Source organism: Artibeus jamaicensis, unplaced genomic scaffold (genome assembly GCF_021234435.1).
Source record: "Artibeus jamaicensis isolate MK-2021 breed Jamaican fruit bat unplaced genomic scaffold, CSHL_Jam_final contig_755, whole genome shotgun sequence".
Lineage (NCBI taxonomy): Eukaryota > Metazoa > Chordata > Mammalia > Chiroptera > Phyllostomidae > Artibeus > Artibeus jamaicensis.
In genome coordinates, this window is record NW_026521950.1 from 340,677 (window position 1) to 360,916 (window position 20,240).

The 20,240-nt window shown below is 54.7% G+C and overlaps 1 protein-coding gene across 7 annotated transcripts in view; it reads left to right on the plus strand.

The window, feature by feature from the left end:
• The first annotated feature begins 1,667 nt into the window (after nucleotides 1-1,667).
• Nucleotides 1,668-20,240, plus strand: part of DPY19L3 (dpy-19 like C-mannosyltransferase 3) — a 30,866-nt gene continuing 12,293 nt past the window's right edge. Inside the window, exons 1-13 of one of the 7 annotated variants that reach the window (XM_037142894.2) lie at nucleotides 1,669-1,838; nucleotides 2,719-2,860; nucleotides 3,668-3,804; nucleotides 9,227-9,317; nucleotides 10,747-10,868; nucleotides 11,357-11,502; nucleotides 12,629-12,752; nucleotides 13,428-13,562; nucleotides 15,340-15,471; nucleotides 16,695-16,796; nucleotides 18,104-18,177; nucleotides 18,370-18,528; nucleotides 20,016-20,126. In XM_037142894.2, the coding sequence (XP_036998789.2) occupies nucleotides 2,758-2,860; nucleotides 3,668-3,804; nucleotides 9,227-9,317; nucleotides 10,747-10,868; nucleotides 11,357-11,502; nucleotides 12,629-12,752; nucleotides 13,428-13,562; nucleotides 15,340-15,471; nucleotides 16,695-16,796; nucleotides 18,104-18,177; nucleotides 18,370-18,528; nucleotides 20,016-20,126 (1,436 nt within the window). In that variant the 5' untranslated portion in view covers nucleotides 1,669-1,838; nucleotides 2,719-2,757. The other 6 variants (XM_037142886.2, XM_037142902.2, XM_053672211.1 and 3 more) reach the window with 6 other exon arrangements.

A 20,240-nucleotide genomic window follows, 5' to 3' on the forward strand; every position in this document is an offset into this window, starting at 1 on the left:
GGTGCAGGGGACCAGGTGGCCAGTCCACCCCCCTTAGGTGACAAATACAGGATATAAAGCAAAGCATCTCTGATGCACCTTCCATGGTGAATGGCTCCTGTGAGTTGAGCCACGTCCCTGGGTTGGGTGTGGCTGCAGGTGGCTTTGGTGAATGTTGGTGACATGGCAGCATTAGAGAAAGTAATTCTCTTGCAGAGACCTTGTCCCAAGTGCAGCACAGTGTAAAACGGACATTTTTGGCCCCACAAGTTCCTGGAGAAGACTTTTAATTGGTGCTATACAGTTGGCTAAATTAGGTTGCGTCTGGGTTTGTGTCTCAGAATCCAGCTGTCTATGATGCATGCACCATTTCTAGGTTTTGGCATGGGCGACGGGATCCAGTGTGCCTCCTACGCTGCGGGGGTGCAGGCGTCGCTTTTCTGGGGGGCCCATTGGTACATGCCCTGTATCTAGTATTCTCATTCAAACTGCGAAGTATTGGTAAGATTGTGGCATATTTGGGTTTTTAATCTGATCTTTTTCAGTAATGGTAATCATGGTTTAAATTGCCTTAGAAAGATACATTATTCTAGATCTTGCTTTAAATTTAAACACCTCATGTAAACCCTTAGCATTATATGAGGAAATCCCCAAATGTTGGTGTCTTTTTACTCGTAACTTAATGCAGGCGTTAAAGGACTTGGATGGTAACAGTTTGCAAAACTGGATGTAAGAAGGATACTTGGACAGTGATAACGGGGTGTGTGGGGTCTTTGTTTAAAAGGACATTCTAAGGTGGGTTTTATTAACACAAATTAGAGTAATGAGCTCAGATTATTTTATTTTTCTAACTTCTTACCTTTATTAAAAGGAAAAATAAAGCTATGTCATTGCCATTGGCATCAGAATGTTTTTAATTTATAGTAATAAATTATGCCATCTTAAATGTGTTCACAGAGGGGAATTGTGACCTTCAGAGACCCTCCACGAAGTAAAAATTATTCATTTCTCAGGCTTCTGTTGGGACCTAATAGCATCATTAAAGGCTGTTGTCACTACAGTGCGCGTCTGCAGATTCTTGCTTTTCCTACACGTTTCACGCCTGTTCGTATCTCTGTTTTAGAAATAATGAGCTTTCTTGAACTAGGCACATCTGTCACATCTCACGCTTGTGTTTGTATCTGCAGTCCGGTCTAAACCCAGCATTTCCCGCCACAAATGTGTGAGAAACTCCTAGTTCAGGCTGAGAAAATGTGCAGCAGGTCGTGGTTCAGATCTGAAGCTGCATTCGTTTCTTTTTTTGAACTTTTTATTTTTTCCGTTACCATTTAAACCCCTTATACCCTCCTCCTCCCTCGTCCCGCAATCAACCCACATTTGCCCACGTCCGTGAGTCCTTTCTCCTCGATCCCCTCACCCCCGGGCCGCGCCTTCCGCACCCGCCAGCTGGAGGATCGGGACGCGGGCGCCAGGAGAGGTTCCCTGCACTCCTGCCGGAGAGGCGTTCCCTCCGCCGGCAATGGTGACCGGAAGCGCGCTGCTTCTTTTCCGGCCGGTGGATTGCTGGTGGCGGCCGGAAATGCGGCGTTTCCTTCCGGCCTGCAAGCACGGGGCGGGAATAGGACGCCGTGAGGAGCGGGCCGTGTTGACGGACGGCTGCGGAAACCTATGGGCGCGGCCGCAGTGGCCCAGCTTCTCCTCCGCGCCCTCGGCGGGCCGCCGACGTCCGCCGGCCCCATTTCCGGGCGTTGCGCGACGTTCTACGGCCCCGGGTCATCCCCGGCCCTCGCTCTCTGCCCTCGGCGCCCCGCCCACCGGTCCTGCAGCGCCTGGAGCGGCGCGTGGACCGCCGAGCACAGGTCTGTGCTCCGGGGACCCGGCCGTGCTGGTCGGCAGTGATCCGACACCGCTTCGTCCCTTGCTTGCCGCGCGCCGGAACTTCTCCGGAACCGGAGGCCTCTGTCGGCGCGGCTGTCACAGCGGCCCCGCGTGGGGTGTGTGTCCGCTGTTGTGGCGCCCCGAGCGTGGCCGCTGTGGGGCTTCCACAGCCCGTGCGCCTGCTTTGAGGGGACCCACAGCTCCGAACCTGCGCTTCTGAGTTCGTCCCGTGTGCGCGTGGGGTGCGTGGTTTTGTGTGGACGAGGGCGTGAATGAGCGAGTGGACAGAGGAGTGAACGAACCGACAGAGGAATGAATTAATGAGCGAATGGACGAATGAACGAGCGAGTGAATGAATGGCATCACATGGATCGGTTCTTTTCCACGGAGCAAGCTCTTTGCCTTTAGGGAGTCATAACGCGCCCAAAGCCCTACAGCCGGCCCCGCTCTCCACTCGGGCTGTTAGGGAGCACGGGCGATGAAATCCACGCAGGACACAACCCGTGGTTCAGGTTTTCACCACCAGGCCCACGACAAGCTTGTGGGACTCCTCAGTGGCATGCAGCTGTGTGAATAATGTGCAGGACACAGGTGGCACTGCACAGTGGCAGGGGGCTCAGGCAGGGAGGAGGGCCGGGGCTGCTAGCGTCTCCAGGGCATCCCTGCCTCCTGCTCCGGCCAGTGTGCTCACAAACACATCATCCATAGGTTCTTGTGTTGAGTGCAGAGTTGCTGGCTGGTGGAGATGTGAAGGGAAGATGGGAAAGGGGCCAGGAAGGTTGCCTGTGCCCAGGGTGCGCTGGGGCTGAGGCCGTGGCAGGTCCTGGCCCGTGGGTAGCATTTCCTCTGCGCTGCCTGCAGGAGCCGTGGGGAGAACCATGCACCAGAGCCTTTGACACCATGATGTCCATCAGGCAAAGAAAAGGAGCCAAAGCCTCAGAAGTGTCTGAGGGTGGCACAGCCCAGCAGGAGAGTGTGACGTTGGAACGGGAGTTGCCGTCTGGTAGGTGACAAAGTGGCATGTGAGGCTGCTTTCATTTCTGCTTGTGAACTGTCCCTCCCACAGGTAAAAATGCAGTGAGACTTAACCTCGGGGAAACATGGGCTAATGCCCTGATGTTTCCATCTGACGAGTGATCTGCTTGCAGCGCAGTAACAGGGCTCTGCTGTCCTGATGGCAGAAGCCAGGGCACAGCTCCGAGGAGGAGGGCCTGGTGTCTCGCCGTGTTGCTTGGGGCTGGCGACTGTCTGGAGCAATGGTCCCCTTGCCTGGCCTCTGCTGGCCACACTGGCAGCCTGGCCTGAGGGCAGGGGTCTCGTTTCACTAACATTGAAACAGGAATCAGACATATTTTATTCTTTATTTTCAGTCAGATTCCTGAAATTTTCTCCTCTACTCTTTTTGGTTGGACTTAGAGTTACTGGTCAAATGGTGACTGGATCACAAATTGTAGGTGGACTTTACCTCCTCGACATGGAACCCGTTTGTTCCTCTGTCTCACAAACTTAGTAGATACACTGTGGTCACTGAACTGTGCCAAACACAGGCCCTGGGTGTTCAGGTGGGGAAGACAACTCCTCAAGAAGCCCATGTCCCAGTGGGCAGGACGGATGCATGTGGTTAGACACAGCGGGGAAGGCTGCGGTGAGCGGGTGGGCGCTGGCTGGAGGTCACAGGAGGAGCCCTGGCCGTCTGCTGCGGGCGGGCACGGTTCCCCAGTGCTGGGCAGCTGGGACGCAGCAGACGTGGCGGTCTGAGGCAGGACCGTTCAGGTCTTTACTGACTTAGTTGTCTGTCTGGCTTTTCCAGGAGTTTGTACCAGGAGAAGACTCTGGAAGGTCCTGTCACTCATAGCCGGTGGAGCCGTAGCCCTTTGTGCTGGAGTGCTGACCTCTGTTTACCTGGCCACTCTACATGAAAATGACCTGTGGTTTTCGAACATCAAGGTACGGGCTCTCTGCGTGCTGGGCTCCTCCGTGTGCCCTGGGAGGGCCCACGCCATGCGGCTTCCCCCGGAGAAGCTAGTCTCTGAAAGTTTGGCTGTGGAGTAAAAAGGCTTGTTTGTGAGGGTGAAATAAGGTCAGAATGTTCACAGTCGAGTGAGTTTCGTCACTGGTGACGCAGCAGCAGCGCAGAAGCAGTGCCTGTCATCCGGGATTGCGCAACCGGTGCCCTCAGGGCTGGGGGCGAGGCCTCCCCCGTGGGTCTGGTGCTCTTGGGGACAGGCTCTCACTTCTGTGTGTGTGTGTGTGCAGATAGGGTCCCAGGCAGAATTCTTCTCATGGGTACAGTTTAGAAAAACAAAAGGAGAGCGGTTCAGAAGGTGCTGCTCTGAGCTGTGCCTTCCGCGCCAAGGGCCACGGAGCGCCCATGTCTCACTCATCACGCTCCCAGGAGGGCCTGCGATGTTTTAAACACCAGTTGCCTCTTGTCTTTCTTCTCTCTTTTCGAGCATTTCTAGATTTTTTTTCATTAGACATTGTTTTCACAAGTGTATTTGCAAGGAAAGTTACACACTGGCAGTGCCTTTGAACCAAACATCCCTTGATTTGATCCAGAGTGTCGTGATCTTTGACCTTGCTCACTACTGAGGCCTCTGATGCTAGTTGCTTACAAAGATGAAATTCACCTTCTGAAGGCAAAGATTTATGATCTGAGAATAGTCAGAAGAATCAGTGAGGAGTCCGAGGGCAGTGCTCATAGAGAGCTTCCCAGAATACTTGGAGCTTTCGTTGTTGAAATGACAGATTCGATGCGGCTGACTGATTTCCAGCAGCTGACGGTGCAGCCTGTGTGGACACACCTTTATACAAGTGGTTGTGACAGCAGAGAGTCACAGCTCTTATCCCTCGGTGACAATTGCTAGTTTTCCTTAAGGGAAACTACTCACCTTTATCTCTTTAAAATGGAGTGACTATAAAGAGATTCCCTAGATTAAAGCAGGTCAATGCTTACTCATTAACACAAGTGTTTTGAATCCAGGCTCACATACCCCTGTGGGGGGGGTGCACAGCTGAACTCAAGTGCTGGTGACTGTGGGATCGGGAGACGGGCCGCGGAGACCGGGTGACTGAACTGTAAACTGTCTGTTTGGTTCTCTGATCTAAAGCTCAGGCGTGGCCTTGGTAGCAGCCTCAGCCGAGTGCACCCCGTCATCCAGACACCCAGGCACTCTTGATTTTTCTCCTGTTACTTTCATTATACTGCTGCCTGCTCGTTATTGAGCATCTGGTTTGTGGGTAACTTGGATTTAAACACTGGGCCCCTGGAAGGAGTAACAAAGCCTTCGGAATTTGCCAGCAGACTTGAACCTGGTGAGTGTGCGCTCAGCGCCCGCCATGTCCCAGCAGGCACCGTTGTCAGTGGCAGCAGCGCCACCCGGCAGGACAGGCCCCTGTCTTCACGCAGCCGCCCTCGAGTGAGACGCAGGCCAGTGGGCGGCCGCACTCCCATTGTGTTGGCGCTGTGCTCGGCTGACGCTGTGGGGTCAGGTGGGAGGGTTGGGGGCCGGGAGTGTCCTGGCTGACGTGACGTCACTGAGACCTGAGGAGGGGCAGGGGGAGCTGGGCAGGGCGGGGAAAGATGTGTCCCAGGGAAGGGACATGTGCAGGAAGCTCAGGGGGCGCAGCAGCCTCCCTGATCGCTGGCTGCCCCCTCCCTCCTTGTCCGTCAGGGCGGGGTGGAGGGCCGTCTGTCCAACCAGGAGCCTCTTTCCAGACGCTCAGGCCTCTCCTCCCCAGGCCTCCGTTCAGTTGTCCTTCCTCGGCCAGGCCTGCCCTGTGCTCCCTCCCCCCTCTCCCAGTGTCCACTCCACTCGCTGCGTTTTACTTGTTTGCTCCAGACTGTAAACTCCTGGAGCACAGAGGTCTGTGTCTCTGTTCCCTGCCGAACCCCCCGCAGAAGCGTGCTTGTCACTGGCTGCTCAGACTGCGTCTGTGGGACGAGGGGACGAGTCCTCGGAGGACGCAGAGCCCAGCCAGGAGCACGGAGTCCCGTGGGGAGGCCAGTGGGATGGTTCGGGCAGAGTCTGTTCTGTCCGACTGACGCTGCTCTTCCCTTGAGGTTGTCTTCCTTTTTAAAAACGCATCATTCTTTCTCGTTGAAAAATGAACTCGTGGGCTCAAGGACTAAATTCTTACAACATTTTGTTTCCCCAGCAAGTAAGGGTTCAGTGACAAGGAAGGTGATTCTCAATTGGCTAAAAGCACTCGGGTCACCCAGTTTTCTTACGTCTGCTTTTCCTTATTTTAACCTTTTCCACTGTCACTCTGCTATGCACTGGATGTTACAGAAGTTGCACGTCTTCCTGTTGGACGATCTTGCAAAGCAAGGAGCCTTGAGAATGTACAGGGTCTGTCCTCAGGTGGCAGCCACAGCAGGCCTGGGGCTGGTGGCCACCCCGTGGGAGCCCAGGCACATCCGCGGCAGTCCCAGCGCCTCAGAGCTCGGCCACTCTCTCGCTGCGGCTTGTCCCCTCGAGGGCAGGAGTCGTTCATCTAACAGAGGGGTGTGCACTCAACCAGACAGCCCATGCGTATGTGTGTGGCTCTGCGCTGAGGGCCAGGCCTGGGGAGCCGCTGTTTCTGGGAGGTGACCTAATCGGAAACAGGTTGTGTTTACAAGGGCAGTCTTCCCATGGCTCCCCCACTAGCTGCAGCCCCACTAGCTGCAGCCCCACTAGCTGCAGCCCTGCAATTTTAGGGGCAGATTTTATAAACAAAAGTTATGTACATGAGGGTTTAGAAACTAGTGATACGTTTCCTTTGCAAACTTAGCGTCGTTCCTCTGAAAGGGCTTGTCCGCTTTGTGTTGCTGAAGGTGCAGACCATTCACACCAAGCCGCCATTTTTCTTCTTGGTGCTTTTCCCTCCTGGCGCTTTGGTTACGTCCCTTGACACACCGCTGCAGGACAGCGTCAGCTGTGCAGTTCCTGAAGAACGCACTTCCTTTGTCTCCCCACGTCCTCTGGCGTCACCTTTGGGGGAGACTCGAGCGCTTTCTCCCAGCACCGCCCTCCTGTGGAGCCGGCGCAGACACAGTTGGAAGTGCGTGCTCCTTCAGCAGCGTTTGAAGCAGCGCCCGCCGCTGTGCCCAGGCCTTGGCGCAGCCCACCAGGCGAAGTATAAATCGCCGTAAAACTGGGGAAGTGCTTGAATGAGTGAAGCAGATGTTCTCTTAGCAGGAAGCAGATGTAAAACTTGCAGATGTCTGTCTGATAAAGTATAGCATTTGGCTCTGTGCAGCTGGTGCCAAGATCACCGATTCATCATGTGTGGATGCATCTTTGCTAATTACGGCCCTCTGCTCTGTGCACATTCCGGGTGTGTTAAGGGGGGGGTCACCAAGCTCTCTGCTCTCAGTGCTTCGAGTGGTGTTTGCCCCCCACCTTTATGAAGTCAGCTTTTTACTCTCAGACCGAGCTGGGGAAGAAGCTGCGGGTGAGGACCGTGCTGCAGCTGTCCAGTCTGATTGGCGGGTGTAGGTTCGATGTCAGAATGTCCCAGGGAAGACAGCATGCTGCGAACACGTTAGGGCAGCCGGAGAGCCTGGTGTGGCTCAGGTGGTTGGAGCGTCGTCTCACAACTGAAAGGTTGCAGGTTCAATTCCTGGTCAGGGCACATGCCTAAAAGCAGTGGAAAAGTGTCCTTGGGTGAGGCTTAAAATGTTTTTAAGGCAGCTGGAGAGAAGAAGAGGAATGTAATTAAACTTAATGTTTTCTTTTTATTTGCATTGAAGGAAGCCAATGGTGGTTCAGGTAGCATCTAGACGGGAGCGGCAGCAGGCCAGTTCTGTGTTACCAGAGCAACGGCCGGCTTTCTCGGCAGCTGAAATGAAAGTGGATGCAGGGACCAGGCTGCTAAGAAGTGCAGCCTTTGCTGCCATGGAAGGCAACGTCTCAAGTCAGTAGCAAATGTAGCAGCTGAACAAGCCACCCCGTTTCGTGTTGTCCTTTTACAAAGCACCTGTGCTAATGACAGACTCTCAGAACCCGCCCGAGCCTTGTAGTCACCGTCGGTCTTTCCCAGCCACGTTCATTTTCTGTGAAAGGAAGCTCAGCGCATGAGGTTTGCTGCCCTCCCCACGCTCCCGTTTTTTTTCTAGAGTTAACAAAGATAGAATATAACAGTTTGTTTTTCAAGACCAGTGATTGGATTTTTATACTCTTAAATACTTGTGTATTTCTTCAATGCATTATTCATGAACTGATAGCAGAGATATTTAAAGGTGGAAGAAGTAAGTGATTTTCAGGTAAAGGGCACGAGTGGTTCTTTCAGTGAAGTATTTATTACCGCCCGAAACGTGGCTGGCAGCAGGGGAGCTGCCAGGGGCTGGTCCGCGGGGCCAGGCCCCACCTTCCCCAGGAGGCGGGTTTGCGGGGTGGGGTCGGGTTAGGGTCGGCGGGGGCAGGGGGGCAACACGCGGCAGACTCCAGGCCTGGAGGGTGGAACGCAGGTGCGGAGGACGGAGTTGTGACACAGACCGCAGTGCTCTGTTCACTGGTGTCGTGTTTTCACGTATGTGAACATGCATATCTGTATACGTGTAAAATGTAAGACCTGAGAGTATTAACGCGATCATTCCAGAAACTTCTTCAGCCTCACGACCAGTAGCCTGCATATGTTACACGAATGGTTTAAATTTTATGAAAAGCATCTCACAACCCAATTGACTAACAGCTGTGGCTTTACATTTTAGTTCTCCTACAACTGACCCATTACGTAGAAGTGGTTTAAGTTTCTCATATCCATTTTCCTACACAAATGCTTCTCCATTTGTCAGCGGAAAGCCCGCATGGGAAAGGTGTGCCCCGTTCACCGAGGGAGCGCCCCTCTCGTGTGCTGCTGTGAGCAGGTGTCTGATGCAGTTACAGTTCTCCTTTGGTTTTTTTACTCCCACCCGAGGACATGCTTATTGATGATGGAGGGAGGGGGTGGGGGAGAGACCAGAGGGACGTGCAAGGCTCCTTGGGGGACTTTCAATGCTGTTTCTGTTCTGTCTCTCGCCAACGTTCTGTGAGAATGGCGCTGTGTGTTTTCTAAGTTTTAATTTGTGTGAAATACAAGAAAAGCGTTAACTCTGAGACACCAACTGAACAGAACTAGTTGCCTCTGTTTTTTTAAATGCTTTGTTGCGGAAAATCTCAACCATGCACAGCAGCAGAGAGGACAGCACAGTAAACCCCTCCCTGTGACGCACACGCGGCTTCGGCAGCGACCAGCCTTCTGCCGTTCTCATTGGCCAAGATTTCCTGAGGCTGTGTTTTCAGTTTCTTTTCCTTTTAAGCTGTAGCCCTGGGCCCCATTTCCATAGTGACCATAGATGCTAGAGCCCAGGAGGGCTGCAGACGGTGGCCTCCCTTCATTGCAGGAGGTGGAGCGGGAGATCTCCTTCCGGACCGAGTGTGGCCTGTACTACTCCTACTACAAGCAGATGCTGCAGGCGCCCAGCCTCCTGCAAGGTAACTGCGGTGGGCGCCGGGCGTCTTTCCTCGGGAGGCGGCAGTCTGTCCACGGCAGCGTCTGCTCTGGGGAAGCCGTGTGGTCCCTCACGGAGCCCCCCTGTCCTTGCCTCCCGGCTCTGCTCCACCCCAGACTCAGTCTGTTCGCAGTTTCTCGGTGCCGCAGCCGACTCCCCTCAGACCATTTGGGAGGTGTCTCTGCAGGGACGGGAGCAGTGTCTGGGAGGAGCATGTGGGTCACACACGAAAACCCCAGTGGTCCCGGTGCCCTTCCGTCACTGCCTCTCAGCATTTAGAGCCAGAGGGCGCCCGAGGAGCGCCCGCCCTGACGGTGACTCGGGCCCGCAGGTGCGGTGCTGCACTCTCTTCTGGTCATAGTGAGACCCCAGACCCGTCATCTTCCTCTCTGTGCCGTAGGAGCCCGTCAGGCCGTCCCTGGGTAGACGGGCAGTTTTACCCGCGATCGGGTGATCGGCCCCCAGCTCTTTCGGGATCATTGCTCAGACCCAGGATCTCAGCAGGGCCACAGGGGCAGTCTGGTCCCGTCCCTCCTCCTGTGTCTGTCAGCAGGAGCTCTGTGCCGTGGAAAGCCTTTTCCTGCCCCAGGGTCTGGTGGCCTGAGGTGTGGTGGGTCCCAGAGAGGCAGCCGGAGGGGAGCTTCCTGCAGAGTGGGGCCGTGCCTGCTGGCTGGCCAGGAGTCAGCAGTGTGCGTGGAGACGGTCCTCGCACGCCCACTGCCCAGGCTCCCCCCTTCTGGGCTGTGGCCTCCGGTGGGGTGGCCTGGGGCCCGACACCACTCCCACCTCACACGCAGCCTCCACTGCCCCTGCAGAAATAAAAGAAAAGGTGGCATGTTTATCCAGCGGGGTTGTCGGTCAGTGTCCGCGACAGACGCGCCAGGCCCCAGTGCGGAGACGCGGTGGCGCTGGGCTGGGAGGCGAGTGCCTGTCTCCCGTCCGAAGGCCACTGTCAGCTGTGAAGGCCGCTCTTCCGTAAACTTCCACGCGGACGGGAGGTGGAGGCAGCCCTGCCGTGGTGTCGGTGTCTCACCGGGGTTTCCAGATCCGGACACAGGCCACACACCACCGTTGTCGCTCTGTCTCTGTGTCTTTTAGTCTGTAGGTTTCTCTCCATCTATTCTTACCGTTTTTTGTTGAAAACACCAGTTCATCTACTAGTCAGAGTTTCCCACTTCCTGGGTTTTGCCATAGCCCTGGGTGCCCTCTTGTGTGCCGGCTGTCCAGCTGTCCGGCTGTCCGGCTGTCCGGCCGGTGGGGGTGGGCCTGGGGCTGGGGCTCCGGTCCTGGCTGGGGTGTGGAGGCCGCCACTTCAGGGGCCCATTCTGCAGAGCCCACGGACGCTTGTGAATGAAGGAATAAATAACTTTAGTAGCAATTATTTTTCCTAATTTTTCAATGATTAACCTTAGGTTTTCGTGGCTTAATGTATGACAACAAGACTGAATCTATGAGGACAATCAACCTCCTTCAGCGAATGAACATTTACCAGGAGGTTTTCCTCAGTATTCTGTACAGAGCGCTGCCCGTGCAGGTATGTGTGCGACGTCCCCGAGCCAGGAGTGGGGCGGACTGCAGGGTCCGTGACTCTGGTCTCCACCTGCATGGGCTTGGTGCGAAGCCGCCACATCTGAATCATCTTCACACATGCTGCGAACTTGGCTTTTTATTTGTGTTTTGTAAGATATTTTGTGCGGGTGGACGCTCCCTGACATATATATATATATATATATATATATGCAGGCAGGCTCGAAGTAATAAGTATTTTTGTGTACAAACATGTGAGCTCTCCTGACTTACCTTTGGAATAAAAACATTGGAAGGTTAGCAAGTCACAGCGACCACTCTCGAGTGAAACTGGGCACAGTTGGCTGTACCCAAGGAGCGAAGCCAGGTTCCCGGGACCGCTCCCCCTTCCCGCGTGTGCAGCACCATGGGCTGGGCGCTGGGAGTCAGCTTCCGGGACGGCAAGGGGAGGACTGGGGCTCCCCTAATGGGTCTCGTTACTGTTCCCTTCCACAGAAATATCTAGAGCCAGTTTACTTTTATATTTACACCTTATTTGGACTCCAAGCGATCTACGTTGCAGCCCTTTACGTGACCAGCTGGCTCCTCAGTGGCACGTGGCTGGCAGGACTGCTGGCCGCCTCCTGGTACGTCACCAACAGGTGAGCTGGAACCGGCGCGCCTCTCCCTGTAAACGTGCGCAAACGTGACGTTTCTTCGTTTCCAGTTCAAAGAAAGTTGTTCTGTCATGTCAGTCAATGTGGGCGTCTCTGCCCAGTGGCGTCTTCCCACCCTGGTCAGTGAGGCGGGACGTCCTCCATGCGTGTGCTCCTGCCCTCCATGCGTGCGCTCCCGGCCGAGCAGCAGAATGCTGGACTGCGAGTCAGAGAGGCGTGCGAGACGCCCCTCTGCCACCTTCCCTCTCGGCCCGCAGAGGGCTGCGTGCCACTCGCGGTGAGCGAGGCCTAAAGCGCCGCACAGATGCGAGAGACTGGTCTCCTCTGTGATCACCTGCCTCCACGCACCGCGGCACAGACGTGCGGCGCACGCTGAAGACGGCCCGGCCGACAGCAGCACCAGCGCCGATAGGAGACTTAGCGGCTCAAACCCAAGTCCTGACGTTTATTTTATAACCCTAAACAAACTACTTTTTATTTAACTTTACTCAGTAATTACTCTGTGCCCAGCTCTCAGCAACATGCTTTGTGTGTGCGTTGTTGTTCATGAGTGTGAACACACGTGAGAGCGCACGTAGAGGTCAAGGCATCTGTGCTCACAGCAGCACACACACAGCGAAGTGGCCCCAGGCGCCCCCTGCGCTGCGCTGCCCCTGCATTTGGGCTTCGCGCACCGCGCCTGCGAGAGCAGGTGGGAGTCAGACTTACTGTTCGCACGAAGAGTAAATACAAGGCATTCACTGAGTGCCTGCTGTGTGCTGGGTGGTCCATCTGACCTGCACCTGCCCTCGAGGGGGTGCACGAGGGGGCGGGGAGCCTGCACCCCGGTCTGCGAGGGCCGGGCAGGACCCGGTGTGACGCAGAGGAGGGCACGGGTGCCCGTGGTGGGAGCTGTGGCAGGCAGTCGGCGTGGGCACGCATGTTCGCCACCCCAGCCCACCGCCTGAACACGTGTGTGCAGATGGGTGACCTGGATCTCAGTGCCGATCATAGTGATCGAGACCCAACAAGCAGAATCTAAGTGTCCTCAGTGCAGCATAGCTGCCACTGCAGGACACCCGGGCGTGGTCCCCGCGAGGGCAGTGGTGGTCACCGAGTCTCTTCTGCGCAGGGTCGACACGACCCGGGTGGAGTTCACCGTCCCGCTGCGGGAGAACTGGGCGCTGCCCTTCTTCGCCGTTCAGGTGGCGGCCGTCACGTACTTCCTGAGGCCAGACCTGCGGCCTCTGTCTGAGGTATGTTGTTACGAAACATCCTGCGTTTTTTCTTTTACTTTTTAAAATTTATTTCCAGAGAGAGGGAGAGAAAGATCAGTGTGTGGTGGCCTCTCACCCACCCGCTAGTAGGGAGCTGGCTCACTTCCCAGGCCTGTGCCCTGACTGGGAACCGAACTCATGTCCCTTTGGTTCGCAGGCCAGCACTCAGTCCCTGAGCCTCACCAGCCAGGAAAAACGTTCTGCGTTTTTAATGTCTAGTTGCACTGAGAAGTGGTGACCTGCACCCCGTCCCAAGTTCTGCGTGTGGAAGGGCCTCAGTCCGTGCCCAGTGTCTTAAGTTAAACGGAGTGGTCTTCTGAGTGTTGTCCTCCTTTGCAGAGAAAGTGGTTTCTTTTTCGTTGTTTAAATACACAGTCTGCCCTTGTGGCTGCAGCACACCCACAGTTGCTACGAAACTGTCGGAATTCTGAAGCCGTGTCTCTCGGGACGCGACGTGACGTGTCGTCGCCTCCGTGCTGGCACGGGGCTCATGCTGCACATGGGTGTGTTTACATGCTGCGTGTCACTCGGGGCGTTTAGAGCTTGAACGACAGAGGCAGCAGCGGGCGAGGAGGTGTGACCGCCCTCGGAGGCTCGTGTGCGAGGCTCTTCCTCACCAGCGACACGCGAGTCACACGGGCCCTCTCTTTCCAGAGGCTGGCCCTTGTCACCATTTTCGTGTCCACCTTCGTCTTCAGCCTGACGTGGCAGTTCAATCAGTTCACGATGCTGCTGCAGGCGCTGGGACTCTTCGCCCTGGACTCCCTGGACATGCTGCCGGCCCTGAAGGTGAGCTCCACCAGCCGCTGGGCACCGCTGCCACGGGAGGAGCGTGACACGTGGGTGTCACCGCTGAGGCGGGGCTGCTCGTAGCTCACGGGAGTGTGGTGTTTGGAGGGGGCGATTCACGCAGCCTCATGGGACCATCTTAACTTGTATTCTGCATATTGCATGTTAAATGGAATGAGGGGAGATCCGAGAGAGAAGCTGGAATTATCTTCTGGGGGGGGGCGGGCCCCCGTAGTCCAGGCTTCCCCGACTAGGCGAGTGTTCTAGGAACCTACCTGTGTCATTGACCAGCTGGCGTTGTTGCGAGAGGCTGCGCTGGGCCTCAGTAGAATTTTTGGAGACTCAACACTCTGCCCATTTTGTGACGGGTGACTGACGAGTGCACCTGCCCACACCAGGCTGAGTGGTCAGCAGTTTTTGACCAAAAACAGCATGACCCCCACCCCTCTCCACTGCCCTCCCCCACCCCAAGCCGTACCCCACCCTCCCTCACCCCCAGCAACTTCGTTTTGTTTCCCTGGGTGAAAAAAGCCCTCAGAGGGAAACAAAAAACTGCAGAAGCTTTTTTTTTTGCTAAAGAGTATCAGATGGGGAGGACTGAAGGTGACTGAAGCTTCAACGTGAGAATAAACACAGTATTTTTTATGAGTAAGGTCTGGAGTTTTGGGGCCCCCCTCTGCTACATTTATTTGGAGCAGGAGTATGCAGACTGCCTGCCCTTTTGAAAGGTGACTCCAGTTTTAATGTACGTGACAGCCCCGTTGACGTGTGTGGCTGTGTGCTGACCTTCCCAGCAAGTCCGTGGGGTGTGGCAGCCCCTTGGCAGCCTTGTCCACACTCCACAGTGACCTCTGACCAGCTGCCACGTGCGTCTCTGTCACCCTGCCACAGGATCTTGCCCGTGGCACACGGAACTGCGACCCTTCTTTGTGCCCCCGTGTGCGTGAGAGGCCTGATGCTTGAGTGCTTGAGGCAGGTCTGTGTCCTGCAGGGTCAGGAAACAGAGCGAGGGGGAAACCCCGTTCGTTGCTGAATACAGTGAAATTTTCATAAGCCACTATGAATAGGAAGTGGCCTAATTGCAAAGAGAAGACAGAGGTACCAGCTCTTCATTCTTTCCTTTGTGTGTGAGGCATTTTCTTACGTCCAGGTGGGCGGAGCTGGCTTCTGTCAGTCTTCACTCCACCCAGAGGGGGGCGCTCTCCTGGCATCTCCGTACCTACCCTGGTGGTCCTCCTGCTGCTCCCCACGGCGCCTGCACTGAGGCAGGTGTGAATGGCCCTGACTTCCCTGCGGGCCAGTCCCCACAGCTGGTTTCTGCCAGGATCAGCATGTCCTCGGTGCCGCACTGTGCTTGCTCCCACTCCCACGAGGTGTTCAGTCCCTGGGGGAAGAACCACACACACAGATACAGTGAAACGGTGTTTGCTGTGGTTCTGCACCGGGGAAACAGGAAGTGATGGAATACGTTAAGATCCTGATGGTGGGCTGTCAGCCGTAACTGTGAAAGAATTTAGACGAGAACGAGGGAGCGTGCAAACTGCCTTGCTTGTCTCTGGAATGTGTCTGCGGCATCGTTTGCCGCCTCCGCTCCACAGCGTCCAGTTTGTTTCCTCTCCAGTTAAGGTTACAAAATGTCAAGTGTTGTTAAAATTAAGTAAACAGAAGTCTGTGGTTTAGTTTCCTGTTTGGCTTGTGTTACTGGTGTGGGTGTGTTTTCTGTGCATCTGGGTCTCGGGGTGGACGGCCTCACCCACGGACTCTCTGGCTGTTGCAGGCGACGTGGCTCTACGTGATTCAGGTCGCAGCTCTGCTCCTGGTCTGCGCACTTCAGTTTTTCAATTCCATGATTCTTGGATCGCTGCTTATCAGTTTTAACCTTTCAGTGTTAATTGTAAGAAGACTTCAGGTAGGACTTTTCTTGTCAGTAAGTGTTTTTATATAAATAGTGTGGTTTGTGGGACCTCATTTTTATGCAACATTCAGAGGGACACGCGTGAGCAAGTCCCCACTAAAAGGCAGGAAGGCAGTACTGGTATTTCCTTTCGGGAAGTTCCTGGTTAGCATTCCCGTTTTTATTATTTCTCTGAGAATTGGAGTCATCATGCAATTTAGGGATTAACCAAAGACGCCTGCCTGAGTGCCGTGGGTTCGAAGTTGGGGTAACAGAAAGCTTTTGCACCCCTGCCTGTGCTGGGCTGCAGAGCAGGTGCTACCGGAGCAGGGACACGCACAGGCCAGCTGGCGGGGCGGACCCCGCGCCCCGGCCCCTGCCCCTGGTTGCCGACACCTCAGAGAGAACACGAGCTCTCGGAAATCCAGGTAGATGCCTTTGGAAATAAGGGGGCATTTCCTAACGTATCATGTTTCAACACATTGACCCCCATCTTTTGATTTTGGTGCCTGATTAGAGTTTTCAGAATCGGTGGTTTTCCCTTCACAACAGCACCGAGCCTGCGGCCTCTGCCCCAAGCACAGGAGGGACTTGGGAGCCTTCGCTCTCCAGGAGGCGTTTTGTTCTCTGCTTTCGGGGGAGCAGACCCTTTTCCTCACTAGCGTCTGTCAGCTGCTACCGACCAGCTCACAGAGTCTCTCAGGAACAGGCTTTTAGTTGATGGTCAAAATATTAGCATCCGTCATCCTCTCCACCCTCGTTATCAGTAAGCGTCACTGTGTGTGAACTGGCTAGATACTGTCATGCGTGAACACTCGTGAAGTTTTCCGAGGCTGGAAGAAAGCTAGGGGACATCGGCGTGCACGGCTGGCCCGCCGTTGGCCGACTCCGCTGCTTTGTGCTCGCTGCGGCCGCCCCGCCCGTGGTGCGTGGCAGTGGGCCGAGGGGGGGAGGGCTGGTTCTGTCCGTGCCCCTGAGCACCGTGGAAGTGGCAGGCCCCGTGCTCTGGTTGCAAAGGGCACGTTTTCCCATTTTATGCTTATGAATGGATTCGTGTAGTTTTAGCAAATTGCAAATATTAAAATACTGTAAGCACATGGAAATTGGTAGGTTGTATTTTCCACATATTTTCCCTTATATGTTGCATGATCCATTGCTTTAAATCCTTAAGTAATCCTAAGTGTTCACGAAGCTATATTAAAATTTAAGAATTACAACTCAACTCTTTTAATTTCTAGAAAGATCTGAAAACTGGAAACCTCCTTAGGAGGCTTGGGAAACTGTCGTTACATTTGCTCGTGGTCTTGTGTTTGACGTTGTTCCTCAACAACCTCACTAAGGTAGGTCCTGACAGTTCCCTAGGGTGAGGAGTTACCAGTCTACTTCAGGCTCGGTTTTCATTGTTTCAGTATCAAGGTTGTTTTCTTGACTTTGGCCCCTGCTTTTTTTCTGTTCACTCTTCAACATGTTCTACCTTAAACTCCCCTTTTGAGTTATTAGACTTTTGGAAGCTCAACTTTAAAAGCTGTAAACAAGTATCTCCAGAGATCATTTTCTGCACTGCGGAGCTAAGAAAGCAATAAGGCCTGATTTTTACTGGGTCAACTTACTCAGTAAACTGGCTTTCCTCTCAGAACCGAGTGCCTTACGGAGGGGATCCTGCGCCCTGGGAGGCCGGTCTCAGGACAGGCCACGTGTGCGGGACGTGCCGCACTCTGACCACTGACCACCGAGGGAGACCCGGCCTCTCCGGGCCCTCGTCACCACGCCCTTCACCCGCACACGCTCAGTGTGCGTCCAGGCCTTCTCTGAGCGGAGCGTCTGCGTTTCTGAGAACCCGGGGAAGCTGCGGGTTCTCCCCGACGCTCCGGGACCCACCCTGGCGGGCCGTCACTTCCGCTCCCCAAGGAGCCACGTCTGCTCCGTCCCCCTCGACATTTTGCCTGTGACTTACCGTGACAATGACAGTGTTTAGGGGAACAAAACAGAACATCGGTGAACTTGCCATCTCTCCCGTGCCTGTGGGAGTGTGCGGGCCAGGGTTTGTGGGCAGCAGGGCCGTCTCAGGGGAGCCAGTGGGGGGTCTCTCGGAAGCGTTTTCTGCACCAGCCTCACTCTGGACTTGGCCTTCATTTTCCTTCTGGTACGATTTCTTCCCTGTGTGTGTTGTGGGGGTTTGGCAAGCCGTAAATCAAAAGTAAAACTGTGACTTAAAATCACAGTCGCCAGTGGTGAACACAGGCGTGTGTGCGCCCCCTGGAGGGCTGCTGTCGAGGGGCCCACAACCCCGAGCCCCATGGCACACGGGCCTTGTGGGCTGCGCACACGCCTGAGGCCGCAGAGGACTGAGCCACCGGTCTTCTGGTCCGAAGACCTGTGCCCAGCGGGCTCCAGCTGCCTCCCTCTGTTGAGACCACAGAAGGCCGCCTGGGACCTGCTTTACCCGCTGGGGTTCCACGGACAGATGAGTCTGTTGGGGAAAGAGGCGGGCAGCTGCAGAGGCCCCCGCTCGGCGTCTCTGGCCCGCAGGCCTCTGTGCACGTTGGTTGCGCTTGCCGCTGGCCGGGCTCGGGGCCTGCGTGCCGTGGAGACTCCAGGCCACTGTGTGAGGCACTAACAGCAGCTTTTGCTTGTCCCCCTCCAACAGAAAGCCCTCAACCTGAAGTCAGACGAACACGTATTTAAATTTCTGAAGGCAAAATTTGGTTTCGGAGCGACAAGGTATGACTATATTTAAAATCGATTTTTCTCTTCAACAAATAAAATCTAGGTTTACTTTTTCTATTAAGTCAGCAAAGACTTTAAAACTTAAGTTATCGTTGTGCCTTCAGCTGTTAATTTCAGGCTCATTTTAAGGAAAAGGTTGTGGTTTGCTGACACTGAACTTAACCCTCACTTCCCGTTTGCCCCCAGAGACTTCGATGCGAACCTGTACCTCTGTGAAGAGGCCTTTGGCCTCCTGCCCTTGAACACGTTCGGGAGGCTCTCGGACACCCTGCTTTTTCACGCCCACGTGTTTGTCCTGTGCGTCACGGCGGCGGCAGCACTGGCCGTCGCCTTCCGTAACCTCAGGTGCGGCGGACGTCAGAGACCAGGGCTGCGCCTCCGCCAGCTGGCCCGTGTTGCGGGGAAGCTGCGGAGCTGAGAACACGGGGGGTCGGTCAGCTTACGGGGGGGGGGGGCGCGTCTGTCGGGGGCTCTGCCGATGATGCGTGGGCCCAGGTCCAGGGAGCTGTAGCCGACGTTTCAGGACAGAGTCATACCAGTGGCGTGGGGGACCTTAGCGCGTCACTGTGACTTTCCAGTGGATCCAGGGGGGACAAGGCCTCCAGACGCCCAGACATCTCTGGCCCCAGTGGCATTGATACACAAGGGACCCTGATAAAGTGTCACGTGGTCTTCAAGGGGGGGCCTTTGCTGTTGCTTCCCTCTCCCCACGGCTGTGCGGCGTCCACCCCCACTCACCACCAACACCTCTAAGAGGGGACACGGACACACGTGTTTCTCAGTGGGGTGCGGCACGCAGCAAGCGACGAGGCGTTCCTGCCAGAAGGGGCCCTGGATCCGCTCACACTTGCGCAGAAATGGAGAAGTGCATCAGCCTCCCTGTCAAACGCAGAGGGTGCGGATGGTTACCGGGCAGGTGATGCACTGTCTTCCCCCAGTGAGCAGCCTTGCGGGGACTGGGGGGGGGGCACTGTTATTGACTGAAAGGTAATTTGGAGACGGTGGTGAATGCAGCATGCAAGATGGGGGTCCTGATCCAAGGAGACCATCTGAAGAAGCAGCCGCAGCAAACAGAGAGCGAGGTGTGAACAGGGGTCAGGTGGTGTTTCGGAGTCGCTGTCAGTCCACGGGTGTAATTGCTCCGACAAGTGTGTTGGACAAGTCATCTGTTAGAGACACCTGCGGGGTGTCGGCAGGTTGAAACATGATCGTTCCTGAAGAAACTGAATTCCAAGTTTATGGATACATCTTTACTTTTTCTTATTTGTAAAAACTTGAGCCCTGGGTGATGTGCCTCAGTGTATTAAGCACCAGCCTGCAGACCAAAGGGTCCCCAGTTCGATTCCCAGTCAGGGTACGTGCCTGGGTTGCCGGCCAGGTCCCCAGTAGGGGGCGTGTGAGAGGCCACCACACACTGACTTTTCTATCCCTGTCCTTCTCCCTCCCCTTCCCTCTGTGTTTTAAAATTTTTTCTTCAAAAGGAAACCTTAAAAAGCACTGGTAACTTATAAAATATCTTTCAAGATCTTAGTTTCAGTGATTTCAAAAGGATTTTTTTTTTACTATTCCCTTATCATTTAAAGGATTGAAGCACTTCAAATTTTTACTTTAAGTTAAAATGAAATTTGTTAAATTGTTGTCCTACTTACAGATGCACTTACATTACACTGTTAGCCTCATAAATTAGAATGGTCAGTAATGTGTTCTATCTTGGAGAAATAATACATTTCTAGGTGTATGAAAGTGTAAGTTTCTTGTATCCTCTTTAAAACGACTTGACGCAGTGAGAGTTCTGCACGTGCTCTAACCTGTGTGTGTGCTGCTTCCCGCAGCGGCCGGTCGCCCCCGGGGGTGGAAGCGTGCACCGTCGGCCTGCGGCCAGAAACCGCCTACAACTTGATACACACCGTTCTGTTTGGATTCTTGGCCCTGAGTACGATGAGGTAATTTTAATTTTGGCTCATCTGTCTGATTTGTTCATTCATTCAGCCGTTCTTTACCTGGCGTCATGTAGAAATGAAATTGGAACTGACGTCATCCTCATTCATGACCAAGGC